The following is a 14,050-nucleotide window of genomic DNA, read 5'->3' as shown; positions in this document are numbered from 1 at the left end:
GAAATATGTCCCTGTCGCTTACCGTAGTGACGTCTCGTCAAAACAAGAAGCAGGCTGCTGGTGATTACAGCCGGATAGTTGGTTCAAACTTGGGTTAATAGCTGACTTTTATCATAATGTCTCAGGACGCCTGGTAAGTCATTGTCTTGAATGCAAAAGTAAAATGACTCAGACGTATTTTTAAGGAGAACAAATATTATTTCTACGCATTGTAACTACTTTGAATATAGCTAGCGAAAGTGGTAGCTACGAAGATTAGCCAAATAAAATAACATGTATTTTTGTTTTGTGATTAAAAAGTAATCGCTTCGTGTGTCGGGAAGTAACTTGGTGGTTTTAGATTCGGATTAGAAAACAATTTGTTGTCGTTGTCGTCAGGTCTACTTATAACAGCAAATCAAATAGCGTTAGAGAATGGGGAAAAAGGAATGCTAAAAATGTCACATGATAAAACCAAAGCGTGTGCTGCGTTTCTGACGCTTTATAAGCTACAGTAATATTAAATAATGATATTTAATAACAATGATTCTGATAGCCATTTAGCTCATGCTTTTCGATTAAGGCAATACGTCATCCAAAGTCTTCACTTGATCCATTGTTCAATAGGTTAATTTTTAGTTTGCACAGTTTTATGCTTTAATCGTTATTTTCATGATTATTGTGGGGTTTCAAAATATACATTTTAAGTTTAGAAATATTTTATTTATTTATTTTTCATTTGCTACAACCTACACACAAAAAAGTTCAAACAAGAAGTTGCCCGAAACTAAAATACAGTGCATCTGTTTAGTGATCTGAAACCTGAGTGTGACAAATATGCAAAAAAATTAATAAAAATAAAAATCAGGAAAGGGGCCAACACTTTTTCATCAAAGACATTATGACTTTCACAACAGTGTTGATATTAAGGAAGCATAATCAAGACATATAAAGAAAATTCCACATCCTCTTGTGTCAATTCAAAAGTAGAGGTATTTATCATTGATGGAAAGGTCCCTGTCTCCTGAGTATCTGTTATATGCATATGCAGTTCTTCCATTTGTGTAAAAGGTAACATCTTTTTAGTCCAGTGTGGGGGAAAAAATTCTGTGCAATATTGACACAGGGACCCAAAAATATTTGCGAATGACTTCTCAGCCAAGCAACACTTGTTACACTGTGAGGATGTTCATGGAAAGTTTAAATTCAGTTTGGTTTTGGAGTAATACAACCATGACACAAAGCATCATCTTTTTTATCTTTTATATTAAACACACCAAGTTTACTTGTAATGAAAAGTAAAAATTAAATATATGAAAATATAATTCATGATTATATTAAAATGCTTAGTTTTAATCTTAGTTTTACTACTTCATCTTTGGCTACCTGATGATGTTGCAGTTCAAGTTTTTAATTCTCATTTTTCATTTGCAGGTTACAAAATTACGATGCCACTTGCCGCTTGGCACAGGAAATAGCTGAAAACATCCATGAACGGAACAGACAACAGAGAACGGGGGGGAACCCTGCAAAGGTAGCCTCTTACCTCATAATTACAATAGTATTGCCTTCACATTCCTATTGTCTTGTTGATTGTTCTTAGTAGTGAGCTTATCCTCTGTCTTTTCAGATAAACATGACGCTACGGGCTTCACTTCAGAAGCTGAAACAAAATATTGCTCAGCTCAAGGAGGGTTTGTTGCGGGCATCCTCGTCTCGCCGCATGTATCCTTCAGTTTGGAACAGTGAAGAGCCTGCTTTGCTTACATTGGCAGAGATGTTCCAATAGGGGGCATTAGAGTGTTTAGAAAATGACCTCAATAATGCAACACGCTTAAGTTTTAGAAACATAAATTGTCCCTGCTCATCAAAAGTGGTTAAAGCATTGCGAATGTTTTGTGTGACCTTATCATGACCTCATCAGAATGCAGTCTGAAGCTGACAGGAGGCAGAATCTCATTGATGACCTGCTAACCAGAGAGAAGCAGCTAAATGCAACTTTCAAGGGCGATATTACAGAGTCTGAACCCTCCAGGTAACATTAGGCATGTTAAGTTATTATAAACGGGATAAAGTGTTAAGAAAATGAATAGTGCAAATATCACTAATCACATATTGTCCCGCTTTCAAAGATCTCATTTTATCTTAACATATTTTGATCACAGTAGTGCTTGACATAGTACTTTATTTACTTCTCCGCCCACTTTGGAATATTTGTTCACCGATAATTTCTGTCACTTCTCGGTCAGTGTCAGAAGAAGCAAACCAAGCATCACTGATTGATGAACATCCTGCTCAGATCACGCTGCCTTTTGTAACTTGTCCTCTTTGAGAATTTTTTTTAGTACAATTTCCACCTCTGGTTGCCCAATTACAAATAATGAATCCTCATTCTCTTGTCTGTGTTCTTGACCTGAGAGGTCATAGACTCTGGTCTCTGCTTTGATGATATGCCACCGGTCACTAACTTTCAGCGAGTCTTTGTACATCCTGTATGACCTCCCCTGGTGCTGTCACTCGGAGGAAAGTCTGTGTGCCTACCATTTTGACAGGGTGCTTAAGTTCATAGCTAATTCTTTTTCGTTAATGGATTTGCTTGCTTTGCACTGTTGATTACACATTTGTCACGCACTCACGCGCAAATGATGGAAACAGAAAGAGCAAGTTTATTACTAGCAATTGACATAGTGTACTCTATACTGTATACTTACACAGCATATTCTGCTAGTTAAGGAAAGAGCCGGATACCGCCACTGTATATAAAAGATATACATGGATGTCATGGATTCCATATTATAAATCCTCAATTATATTTTGGCCATTGCTATTTAGCAAGCTACATCTGTATGGCGCCATTGCACAAAGCTGTCACATATACCTGTGAGGTGCTGTCTTTAGGAGTCTCCACAGAGATCATCTGCCTCCATCTCACTCTATTACTTTCATTCTCTTCTGTCTCACCAACTGTTTGTATGTCCTCCTTCAGCATCTGTGAACCTCCTCTTAGGCCTTCCTCTCTTACCCCTGCCTGGCAGCTCCATCTTCAACATCCTTTGTCCAGTATATCCAATATCACTTTTCTGCACACGTCCAAACCATTCTCTTACCTTCGTCCACTTGCTTTCCTTCTCTCTCACTGTCTCCTAATATGCCCCTCCCCTTGCTCTTCCTAGGAAATGCGCTAATAATATACAAAAATTACATTCACCAAAATTTGAATACAAACTTATTGTATGGGCTATACAATACAACATTTCATATTATTTGGCAGATAATTGTAATAACAGTTCTGCAAAAAGCACAGGCACAGTTCACGGGTAAGAACTCAGTGACAAAAATGATCTGAGACGAGGCCAAGTGGCTGCAGCTGCCCGTGTTGGCATATCTGTCTGTTAAGGAAGCTACCAAAAAAAGTCAATTCACTGTATAGATATTGTGAAGGGGAAAATGGGATGCAGCGATGAAAATGATTTGTACCAGGCTTTAAGTATATGTATTTCATTGCTGTCTCAGGGGAGTCTCAGGGGATTGCCTCATTTTGTGAGACTGCCTCTTCTTGTGGTTTTAAGGAACCACTGTTTTACACCATTGTAGGTTGACAGTGCTGTGAGGCAGACATGATAACTAGCAAATCTTTAGGTAGAGTCATTATTTTGTGTAAGATTTTAATTGGTGTGGGCCAGGCGATATTTACTTTAACAGGAAGAGATGATGTTATGTAGTTAACTTTCCCTGGCTTCTCATGGCTGTTTTTTAGTTGCATCCCTGTGGATGCTCAACATTCCTGGTACAGCACGCTTTATTGTGGTGGTATTTAATTTAATTTATTTTTTTGACAAGTAGCTAAAATACCAAAATACGAGAACAAAGTTTCTCAGTTTCATTAGCTCAATAGACTTTAGAGAACCCGTGTGCTGATGCCTTGATGGGACTGCCTTTCTCTGATATCTTTCACAAGCTTTGGTTTTGTGATTGATCTGCTTAGTGGTGCTTTGCACTGGCTTTCATCTTTTTACAGACCACACACCCAATTACATAAAAGGCTCTGATAATAAAAAAAAAACTCAAATGAGATTTGCTAGTAAATTAGCTCGGCAAACTGTAATCATGTGGTCATATGGCTTTTGGTTTGCTCAATGAGACCTAAATTTAATGGTGATATGTGGTGGGTAATTTGGATTTGTGGGTAGGATCCATTCCCACTGTGTGGTCTCTGAGGACAGAATGTGGGAAGGAGTAGATATGGACATGCCTGGATAATCTAAGCTGACTTTTTTAAACTCTTTTTTTGTGTGAACTTTGGATAGAAAAAAAGTAGAACAACATTGCCAAAGGGACACTTTAATCCATCCCCAAAACAATATATTCCAAGCATCTCCATTTCAGACTAAGAAGGCGGCTATTTTGAAGCCTGAGTTAACCCTGCTGGCCCATGGATCCATCTTCCCACTGTTATGCCTGAACCTTTCCATTTTATTTTATTGCAGTGGAAATAGTTGGAAGTAGTTAAATCTCACCTGTCTAAGTCACTCAGTCATTAATGGGATGTTCGGGCTTCTGCAGTGGCAGCCTGTGTTTTGTGGGTACCAAGAGATCCACTTGACTGATTCTGGCGCTCCCTGCTGACTTGTTAATTGGATTTTCACACAAAACACTTGCATGGAGGAAGTGGAAGCCTGGCACATAGTCTCAGAGTAATCAAACCTGTTGGAGAGATTAGACTAAATGTCTTGTCTCACCCTCTTTTCAGATTGTATCAGCCTCGGCCTGCCTGCATTGTGAATAGCCTTAATAGCACTTTAGTGGCTACTTCAGAGGTGACTTGAAGCAGTCAGCAGACTGTGAATGGGGGTATGTTAAAAGTAGTGTTCTGTGTTAGTTGTGCAAAAAAAGCAAGCTGTTTTCATCTGGTTTTGAACGGTTGATAAAATTAAGTGCAGTCAAATTATCAGTTTCTGTCTTGATTTCTGGTAAAGCTGTATGTGGTTCAGGTCCTTTATGTTGGGTTTGACCAACAGACAGCGCTGAAGAGACGCAATTAAAACCAGCCTCACTCACAGACCCTGAACCCATCACAGCATGACAGTCAAAACTGGTGGGGGTCGGAAACACAGCTTTAAGCTATTAGGAGGAGAATAGGTTTCAAACCACACAGGGTTGTTTAGCGCAGCACATTAAAGTGTAAAGAGCTTTCTTATATGTCACGTTGTCAGAGCAAAACCTCTGCAGTCCATAGTTCTGTGACAGATTAACATGCACTGTTTACATACTGCAAAAGCCGAGGTATTTTTAATCATTAAAAGACAAGTAAATAACCAGTGTTTTTCTGTGATCTGTGGGGGTGTCATAGATCCTAGAAAAAGCATAGAATTGATAGATTTTTTCTGGTATAGGTAATTGCTGTAATAGTACAGATGTGCATTTTACTTTCATAGTTTAACTGCTGCTTGTGCTTTGTTTGGAAAGTATCAGTAATTTAATTTCCAAAGCAAATTTTTAGTTTTCATTATAGACCTCTTTTTTTTTTTTTTTACTATTTATGTTTGTTTTATTTTGAAAGAATGCTGGGAAACTAAGAATTGTTATGATTATATGTCACAGGTCCACATTGATGGCCGGAGGAGCAGGAGCCAGTGGAGGCACTTCAGCCAACCCTTGGCTGATCAACGAATCGGATGAGACCAAGGGGCTGACCTTTGGAGAGATTAAACAGCAGCAACAACGAGTCATTGAGGGTAACTACATGACTGTTCAAGAACAATTAAAATTATAGTAAATTTCATATATATATATATATATATATATATATATATATATATATATATATATAATAAATAAATAGATAACGAGTAAGTCCCAGGCAATACCATATGTGTATTAAACCTGTGCTGACCGAACAAAGCATATAACTGCATCATCATAATTCACACCATGAAGGAACATCGTAAACTCACCACCGTTTTTTTCCCCCTGTCTCTTGGCTTTGACATGACTTGAACACCCAGACATTAGTTCACCTGATTCCATATGACACTTCATTGCAATGTCTCCATTACGGCTCTGGTTATTGTCATTTTGGGATCAGAGATTCCTGTTAAGACAATGAAACCAAACCATATGGAGGTTTTGTGTCCCACGTGGGATTTCTGGTGGAGTTGGGTAATGGCAAGCCCATGAACTTGTGGTTAAAAAAAATTCCTGTGGTAAAGAGTGTGTCAAACTTAGAAACCTGCAGAGGCCAAATCTCTTCTCTTCTTCTCTTCTCTTCTCTTCTCTTCTCTTCTCTTCTCTTCTCTTCTCTTCTCTTCTCTTCTCTTCTCTTCTCTTCTCGTCTCGTCTACGAGCAGCCTGTCATTCCAGTTTCACAAATATTTACGACATATATATGTCACCACTACTACATTTGTCTTTTTTTGTGTATCATTCATCACATTCATTTCATTTTGCCTTGTTTTGTAGTCATGGTAAATTACAATACATAAAATCAGTTGATTCATTTTTCGTCTCATGGTCAAGCTTGTAACAGTCTTTGTTTTCTTTCCTCTCATCTCAGCTCAGGATGCAGGCTTGGATGCACTAGCAGCTGTCATCAGCCGACAGAAGATAATGGGCCAGGAGATTGGCAATGAACTGGATGAACAGAATGGTAAGGTTTTATGTGCGTGCGTGTGTCTGTACATATTCATCAAATTCCAGACACATTACACAACACAGTGTGAAAGCAGTCAGCCATACCTCTCTTCTGCAGTGGAACTACTTGCCTCATAGACATTAATATTCTCCCACACCACCACATAACTAACAGTGCCCAGCACATACCTACTATTATCATAGCACCTGGCATCACATTTAGGTCCGCCCCAATGTCCTTTGTCATATATCTTAAAGAGAAATGTAACCCCTGTGCTAAGGCAGCTTAAATAAATAAAAAAACAGATCTGCTCAGAACTAATGGTACTTTTGAGTTATTCCTGGCAAAATATCACTCCTCAATCCATAAATAGCTTCCATCACAGGCAGATGTGCTGTACAGAATTGAGCGCATTGCTCCAGACCTTTTCTTTTTTTTTCACTTAGATGGGTGGTACTTGAGACGCAAGATTTAAAGATGAACATCTGTCAACTGGTAAACAATTATTTTAATGCATTGCTCCCTGCACACTAGAGAGGATAATAGGCAACCTGCTGAGGGTGTTGCCTTACCGAGAGGAACTACATCCATATCTTATCACTTTTTGTAAAAAGAAAATGTAACCGTGAGTGCTATCTCTTAATGTTTGCACTGACAGAAAGCACAAATGCATTAATCTGTCAGTTCCTCTAGTGAAAATCAGGGGGTAAAAGTGAGAGTTAATATAAGAGGAAAGTAGATATTTTAACGCACAGCAATAATAAGGGAGTGGTGAGGCTGAATGACGTTATGCCTAGGATTTTGTCACAGACACTTGAGTATAAGTGGGTAAACTTCAAACTGAAGGTTTCTCTCTCCGTGGTTAGCCAGCTTATCTTTAAAACACGTAACATCAAAGTATCAGCAATTAGCAGTGACTGTAAACACTGGTGTTGTGTATTTGCAGAGATCCATAGGTGATAAAGCCTAAATCTTATATTAGGTATTGTTGACATTATAAAACAAATTTTCGTAGTGTGATGCCAAGTTAAAGTAAAAAGAATGAATTTTTTTTTCTTTTCGTTGACTGTCTGATTAACCTTATAGGACCTGCTCGTCTGGTGGGTTTGTTTTTTTTTCCTTTTCCTAGTACAGTTATGTGTTTCTGCTTTGATGACCAGCTTCCAGTTGGGAGTAGAAGGCGTTGTAATATCCTGTCTGAGCAGTTGTGCCCAAACAAGTCTAGAGGTTGTATAACCGAATGATCTTGGTATGAAAACGTCCAACATTTCCTTCTGCTGTGAGGAAATGACAGATGTTTAACTGATGATGGTCAACAATGATCAGTGAAGGGAATAGAAAGAAAGGAAATGTGGATGACTTTTGTCTGCTTTCCTGTTGTCACACTGAATCAGAGACAGAGTATTGCTCCAATTATCCAACTAGTGTGTTTATTGTGCCTTGAAAAGTTTTTTTTTTCCCAGCTTGTTGCAAAGTTTTGTTATTAAATATGAACCTGAATTGGACAATGGGGGAGTTGAAACTTAAAATTTATTTTTCTTGTTTTATTTTAACACTGGAAACAAAAACTTGTCTTTAGGCCTCACGTGAATCTTGAAAATAGATTTTCTGGTAGTTGAACTCTTCATTGCTGTAAAGGCCGAAAAATGTGACACCTGTGGGTAATGGACTCCATGTGTTGTAACCTGAACCAAATCTGAAGTAAATATGTAGAAACCTTCACTTTTTACTACTTTTTTTTTCTCCTCTCAAGACTGCTAATCAATATATTAGGTAGTAATCTCACTGTATGTGTTGGTTATGGAAGCAGTTTGTGGTGCGTGAAGGAAACTGGCATCTGGGGACATGCGGGATGCTGTTAAAGTGTATAAACATCATCTGATGGAGCAGTCTGAGCTTCTTACAGTTTCCTTGTTCTCAGTCCACATTTTACAGCCAGGCCTAAAGTTCTTTTAACTCGTTTACACCAGGTTATGATTTACAGCGCCTGCTCTTCCACTATTTCTTTTTTTTTTTTTAATTTTAACCTTCCTATGTTGCTTCCCATGATTGTTCTTATTCTGCCCTTTCAGTTGCATCTCACTCACTGTTGACAGCAGACTGTTATTTCATAACCTTTTAAAAAATGTTTCCCCTTACTCTCTTCCATTTTGTTGTCTTTTTTGTTCGTCTCTTGTCAGTAATATCTGTACCTCTTAGACTGGGGGGGGGGGGGGGGGGTGAAAATGAAAAAAAGATGAAAAGGATTAATATGTTCTATATTTTTATGTAGTTTTTTAATTGCAAAAACACTTTCAATTTACCTAGTGACAATTTCTCTAGAACTGATTTAGGAAAATGATACAACAGTGACTAAAACTGAAACTACTCTAACCTAGCAACACAACTGTAGATCTTTTGAGTACTTGCATTAAATGTAGCTGTATTCTTAAATAAGATATTATATTATAATTTCTCCTGCTTAGATACAAACTGTATTTGTATATAAGCATAAAAACTTTAATTATTTGATGCTCTTTGCCATCAAAAATGAAAAATACAGAAATCTATTTCCTCTGTACAAAGGATGATTTCTCAAGGCAGTTTTCTTACTTGCATTTAACATAAAAATTGACAACATAAAAAGTCAGAAGAATGTTTTCTGAGAGGTAGAGGAAATGGATTTAAGTTTTAAAGTAGGAGAATGTCAAGACTTCTACTTGATTTTGACAGTTGGCGTGTAACCTCGGCGTCCAACTGTCTTTCCGTCTTGTGGGGTTCCTCTTCCCCCTGATCACTGTACTGTAGCAGTGTTTCCCTATAAATAGATTAAGCTCTTTGTAGTTTGGCTCGTCAAGTCTAGCTCATGACCAAAGTGCAGTGGAGGTTGCAGTCATTTCCTTTTGGGGAAACGATTCCGGGTGAGGTCAGCAATGAAGTTGACCCTTTTCAGAGGTTTTAAGATGAACCCAAAGCCCTCAACCCTTCAGTTTGACTGAATCAAAAAGAACGAAATGTAGAAATGAGCAAGCAGACCATTTATCTCACTTTGCGTTGAGCAAAAGACTAAAATGAGCAAACTGCACATTTTCCCACTTTTCTTTCCAATTGCAGTAAAATAAGAAATTCAATCCTTGTTGTTTATGTGGTACAATTAGTTAAATGACACGTCATCATCAGTTTTTTCTTTTAATGTTTCTTATGTAATGTTGCCAAAGATTATTATGTTCTCATTTCCACAATAAATGTTGCCGAAAATAGTCCGACACCAACTAAAACAGCTCGCGTCAGCTGTAGTTTTCCTCACTACCAAGAAAGATCAACATTAATTTTGCTTTATTGGTGTTGATATTTCTCATATTGCGGCCTGGAGCGGTGACATCAGTCCATGTCAATGTCTTTTACTTATGAGTGACAGACAGTGGCAAGCTTACTAAATTAGCTTCTTTTGAAAAGGTTGGCCAAAGTTTGAGGCTGTCTCATTTGTTAGATTTTAAATTGCACATTTGAATTGGATTTGACTGGTAGTGAAATACTGCAGAAGTGAAATATGCCATGTATGGTAAAGGCATGTTCTTTCAAATCTTATATGTAATTAAAAACCAGGAAATGTAAACGCAGAGAGTGAAAGTTTTCTGCTTAGTTTTGGTCAGGAATTTTGTATTTGGCCTATGTTATTCTAATAAATGACTCATTTGATTTTTGCTGTGAGATTGTCAAACATACCAACACTGGCACTGAAACCTGCCATAAGTGTTGCCATAATATGGAATTGGTCTACTATCAGTCTGCGATCGGCAAGTTACATTTACTACTTTTTACATTTACCAACTACTATTGGTTCTTTTTGATATCATTATTGTTATTATTGATATTTAATGGCCGCTGCAATGGGTCAGTTTGTGTAACCTTTTGATGCATGTCGCCACCCAGACTGAAGTGTGCTAATTGCCAAGTGTCCACTAATCTTTTAGCTGTTTTTTTTAAAAACAGATCACAGTAGACGTAATTTTGAGATGATTATTAAATCACTGATTTGATTCTGCTCTAGCAGAGCGTTTAAAGGGCCAATATGTGGAGGAATAATGACTTCAAATAAACAGTAGATGGAGAGGAGAGAGGCACTCACTGCTGCACAGTGACATCAACAGCTACCCCAGAGAACGCAGACCTCTTGGTTGCTCCTACTTTTAGAAACAGCTCAGTGAGCAAATAAACTATACTAATGATGGCACTGGCAGAAAGTCTGTGTGGTTAGAGCTGTTGATTGATTTATTGTTTGTTTGATTCACTTGGTTTGAAAACGAGGCTGGTACTAGTGAGTAGTGTTTTCCAGACGAAATGGAAACGCGTAGAGTTAGCGATGTCCAGAAGAGTGTTGTCATCAAAGGAATGTCAAGCTTGCAATGAGCCGAAAAAGAGCATCATCTTATGTGACCACCAGATTGGCTGACTGGTGTGTGACTGTGAATTATTGAGAGCTACAGAGGATGAAGGGAAAATGTTCCACACTCTCATAATTTCATTTCTCATAAGAAAATGACAACTTTAAGGACATCGTGAAGGGCTTTAAAGTGTTTTTTTAAACTTAATAGACGTACGTCTGATGGGAAAACAAAAGCCAGCCAAATGAAGATGCTCTGTCCAGCCTGACTTTTGGGCCATCAGAAATATGCCATAATCAATCACGAGTCCCTGTGTTCTTATTTCTCTATTTATCCATGTTGGTATCCATCTTTGTCTAAGGCCTTTTTGGTGTCTTATTGATAAAGTTGCGAAGGAGAGGGGGCTGACAGTGGCATGTGGGTCACCAATAGTGAATGATGAATAATCTAGTTTGGAACAGTAAAGAAATTAACATTTTGAGACACTAATGGAAAAACGTCTAAAGACATTCCATCAATCATGCTTTCTTTGTCCCCCCTCAGTGGACTAAGACCCTTTCTCTTATTTAGAAAAGCTTTCTTGACTGTTTTTGTGATTACACTGGCTTTTTTGTGTAGAATTTCTCGACGTTCCAGCAGTTCCGCCATAAACAGTGATTGATCTCAATGTGATAGTCATTGGTAGTCCTGTTCACTCTGTGGTGGGTTGCATGAAAAAATCCATACATTAAAAGGTTGAATGTTTCCTTATGTGCTTTTCTGACACGGTGGCTCAGTGCCAGTAGGTTACTTTCTATCACACATACTTCTTCTTTGAAGCAATCCCTAACTGCAAAATTTTCATATCTTTTACTGTTTATTAACATTGATTTCTTTTTGACCGGCTTGTTGCTTGAATAAAGCATTTAAAAAAATTTAAGTACAGCAAAATATTGATGCTGGGAATTAACAAGATTTCCATGGCAATCAAGGGTATGAAAAACTTAGGTGTTTATAAGGAGATTTGACTCTCCAAAACAACCAAAAAAAGGAATAGAATAAAATAATAATAACGTGTAGGTTTTCACTCGTCTTTTTTTTCCCCAATGTGTTTTTTGCATTACAAGCAGCAGTCTTTGTTCACCATCTTGACTTTGATTTATCTCGATCCATCTGGAGCAAATGTGTGCTGGTGATAGATGTTTGCAAGAAAGGCCCCACATTAAAAAGCCAGTGGCAGGATTGCTCTTACTCCAGAAAGAAAAATGGTTTGTCAAAGTGGTAAAAGAGAGTCATGGTGGAGACACCCGGAAAAACATTTGTGCTTGCTTTAGCCATCTCACCTGCCACTGTTAAGATGGTTAGCTATTGCTCAGCAAATACTGAAATCACATCAAAAGGTTTCACAGTAAAACAAAAACTTTTGTGAGCATACAACTTCTGTACCACATTGTGACAATTTTATGCATTAGTTATTTTTTTAAGCGATTTTTTTTCCAGCCATCACAAACAACAGGAAACACATTTGTATAAGCGTTTTACATGTTCTTTATTATTTAACAACACCAATAATGTCAAAAGTCCAACATCAATGGAAAAACAAAGTGTGAAATTGAAAGTGGTATTCTGTAGTGGCCAACTTATGATGAAGCCAGTTTTAAAGCAGTTTGTGCCTTTTTTATGCATCATGGTGACTCATTTTTAGTTTCTCTGTATCATAATGTAAGTGATATTGTAGTACATTAAGAACCACCCAAACCACAGGTCTGTGGATCAAATGATCCTGACGTTGCAGGTTTGTGGGTGCTGATGTTTCTTTTGAAAAACAAATCTAAAATAAAATCTTTTTATGGTCTGTTCAGCTCAAGTATTGCCTCTTTGGCATTGTGACTTTGTTAGTTCCTCTAATAAACTGTGTTGAAGTCAGCTGCCTGTGTTTTAGAAACTGCATATATAATCAGACAAAATCATATTATCAGAATATTCTATGTGTATAAGAAAGAGTAGAAAAACCTATAGTTATAGTACACCTCTGCTTTATTAAAGAAGCTTCTGTCTCACCGAAAATGAATGGCTATGGAAAATCTATCTGTATCTGTATATCTGTAATGGACAGAATCTGCCAGCTGAGATATCAGCATACGGCTAGTTATTCTTACTTCCAGCTTTGTAGTAACTTTATCATGTTAACTGGGCAGACAGATTGATTCGACTCCTGTGGGGACCTAATTTTGTTCTAGGCTTATTGTTTTGCTTTCTAGCTTTCATGTACATGCATGTTTAAAAGTGCTTAGATGCACATTTAACAGACATGCTGTGCATGTGGACAGGCACTCAAAGAAGCCCAGTATGATGCAGTAGTGAGTTGTGGTCTATCATACTTAGCTCATTTTCAGACCCGGATCCCTTCCAGATGTCTACCAACAGGCCTGTATGGAGACTGGGCGAGGTTCCCTTCCACTCCCTAGCTAGTCCATCAATTCTCACAATATACATAGCCACCATACTGGCACTTGTAAGCTTTTTCACAAACTATTAATTGTGCATATTACCAAAAAAGAGTAGACTAATGAGGAAAATGGGGGGGAAAAATCCAGAAGGTATGATTTCAACAACCTTTCCCACCACTGTCTTATAAGCAGATGAGACATCGTTGGAAACAAACACTCACTGGGCAAGGTGTTCTTTGATGAATTTGGCTTTATTGCCAGTAATCTATCGTTGTGTGCTTTAGAGTGTCTTATTCTACACCCCCTTACTGCCATTTGTTATTATAGATTACACAAATTTTACATATAGTATTCCTGTAACCTTTAAAATAACGGCTTTTAGACTAAGCCATGACTCATGAGTCATCATGACTCATGATAGAGAGAGAGAGAGAGAGAGAGAGAGAGATAGATAGATAGATAGATAGATAGATAATATAATATACAGCAATTGCTAATTTTTATGAGACTTATTGGAGCTTTTTTTTCTTTTCCCACACTCCCAGTATGACACACAACTGTCCAGACATTAATTCACTCATTCAGCTCAGAATGATGACGGATACAGCCTCAACCCATTGCTGCCTTTTTGAATTAGAAGAACTTAA

At 37.8% G+C, this 14,050-nt stretch overlaps 1 protein-coding gene across 4 annotated transcripts in view; it reads left to right on the top strand.

The window, feature by feature from the left end:
• The window catches only part of stx8 (syntaxin 8), a 65,237-nt gene continuing 51,187 nt past the window's right edge, over positions 1-14,050 (top strand). For all 4 annotated transcript variants that reach the window (XR_014874491.1, XM_085162227.1, XM_085162228.1 and 1 more), the window contains exons 1-6: positions 1-133; positions 1,414-1,513; positions 1,610-1,704; positions 1,904-2,014; positions 5,581-5,714; positions 6,533-6,625. Coding sequence is in view for 3 of the 4 variants with exons in the window: in XM_085162227.1 (XP_085018353.1) it covers positions 117-133; positions 1,414-1,513; positions 1,610-1,704; positions 1,904-2,014; positions 5,581-5,714; positions 6,533-6,625 (550 nt within the window). In the remaining variant the exon portion in view is untranslated. The remainder of the gene's footprint in view (positions 134-1,413; positions 1,514-1,609; positions 1,705-1,903; positions 2,015-5,580; positions 5,715-6,532; positions 6,626-14,050) is intronic.

This window comes from Neolamprologus multifasciatus, chromosome 6 (genome assembly GCF_963576455.1).
Source record: "Neolamprologus multifasciatus chromosome 6, fNeoMul1.2, whole genome shotgun sequence".
Taxonomy (NCBI): Eukaryota; Metazoa; Chordata; class Actinopteri; order Cichliformes; family Cichlidae; genus Neolamprologus; species Neolamprologus multifasciatus.
This window is presented reverse-complemented; position numbering and strand designations above follow the sequence as displayed.